At 53.0% G+C, this 1,646-nt stretch overlaps 1 protein-coding gene across 1 annotated transcript; it reads left to right on the top strand.

Annotated features, from left to right (window-relative positions):
- Positions 1–980: 980 nt before the first annotated feature.
- LOC147962719 (uncharacterized) lies at positions 981–1,385 on the top strand. The gene has a single exon (XM_087535470.1). The coding sequence runs from the start codon at positions 981–983 to the stop codon at positions 1,383–1,385; it is 405 nt and encodes a 134-aa protein (XP_087391596.1).
- The last annotated feature ends 261 nt before the right edge of the window (positions 1,386–1,646 follow it).

The raw sequence follows: 1,646 nt of genomic DNA, 5'->3' as shown, positions 1-1,646 counted from the left end.
TACTGCCATTAACACAGTCACGGCAGTCGCTACACCCGCACAGGTCGGCACCGGCGACATCCCTCTTCAGGTCGGCACCCGCACAGGTCGGCACCGACGCCGACCAGTCGACACCCAAGATATACACAAGGTTCCCTTGTGGGAATCTTAATCTTGGGTGGCAGTGCTCCAATGGCCTGAACGCCCTGCAACAACTTCTGCTGACAAAAAGAACTTGGCCTCCAAGGTCCTTGACCTCCCACAACTGGCCCTTGGCCAAGTCTGCCTCAAAGACATGACAATTCATCGCCCATCGACATCCTCCGCCGACCCCATCCTCATCATCCTCCCCAACATCGTGGTCGTGGTAGAAGAAGATCCAACAACCGGAAGAGCCATGGCAGCGGCTGAAGCGATGCACCGTGCCGTCAGCGATGCTCTGGTAAACCCCAGGGCCGAGGTTGAGCCACGGCTTGGTGCCTCCCTGTTGCTGCGTGGCGTGGCGCCAGTCACGGCACACGGTCCCGAAGCTTAGCTGGTCGGCGTCGGATGTGAGATGGCAGAGGATGAGGCCGGCCAGGTCCGGCGGGATGTCCGCCCACTTTGGGGAAGACGTGGCGTGGGAGAGACCCATGGTCGATGAGATGCGATCGGCTGGTAGATAACCTACTAGGACAAGTCACGGAAACAGATAGATATTGTACCCTAGTTTTTAATAAGTAAGTACTTACAATATATCACGATGGCTGCAACATACACGTACGTTTGATGGCTGCAACATACGACGTTGTTGGTTTAGCTACGACTCTACGATCATTGGTTTAGCTACGACTCTACGTACACATTGCCATCGACTGATCCAAAACGTCAGACATACGTGATCATAGCTTGTACGTCACACATTGCCATCAACTGATCCAATCCGTTCTATATATATACCGATCGCTCGATTTCCTTGTTTAACAAACCCTAGCGCGAGCCAGCCGGACGGACGGAGGGACATGGGGATCGTGGATGCGTTGCTTACATCGGCCGGAGCAATAGGCAAAGAACTAGGCCAAGCAATAACGACAAACATGGAATTCATCAGCGACAAGAACTGCGTCGAGCAGCACGTGGCCAACGGCGGGTGCATCGACGAGTTCATCACGGCGGTAGACGAGTGCCACCCCAGGCAGATCAAGACTCGGGAGGACCCCGCCGAGCGCGTCCTCGACGTCGATGCGTGTGTCAAGGCCACGGCGGCGCTGCGTGAGTGCTTCGAGGGCAACCGCCTGTGGTTCGCGCAGCAGTACATACGCCGCTTGGACGAGGGCCTCGACGAGGACCGAAAGCCATCACCGGAGAAGATGGAGGAGGAAGAGATGACCCGGTTCAGGTGGTGGACTGGCATGAGGAGAAGCTAGGTTGATATATACCTATGAACGGATTGTTTTTTAACCCCGCTATGCTTGGATTGTGATGAGTGTTGATTGGCGATCAACTAATTATTGTACTTTTCCTTTTTTTTAACAGCCCATCATACATGTCTGCATGCCCTTTATATAATCTTAATGTTATAGATCAGATTGGTTAGCGGTGATGGTGGAGTTTGTATCTATACTTGATATAATCGACTCTTTGTTTTGGCTGGGCTTTCTTTCTAAAATTCTAGAGGTTCTCTATCC

This window comes from Triticum urartu, chromosome 7A (genome assembly GCF_056163025.1).
Source record: "Triticum urartu cultivar PI428250 chromosome 7A, HENAU_Tu73, whole genome shotgun sequence".
NCBI lineage: Eukaryota > Viridiplantae > Streptophyta > Magnoliopsida > Poales > Poaceae > Triticum > Triticum urartu.
The sequence above is the reverse complement of the archived record's forward strand: the minus strand, read 5'-3'. Positions and strand labels throughout refer to the sequence as shown.

What these genes read in the sequence shown, in the direction of transcription:
- LOC147962719 (XM_087535470.1), top strand. Translation starts at nt 981, where the DNA reads ATGGGGATCGTGGATGCGTTGCTTACATCGGCCGGAGCAATAGGCAAA.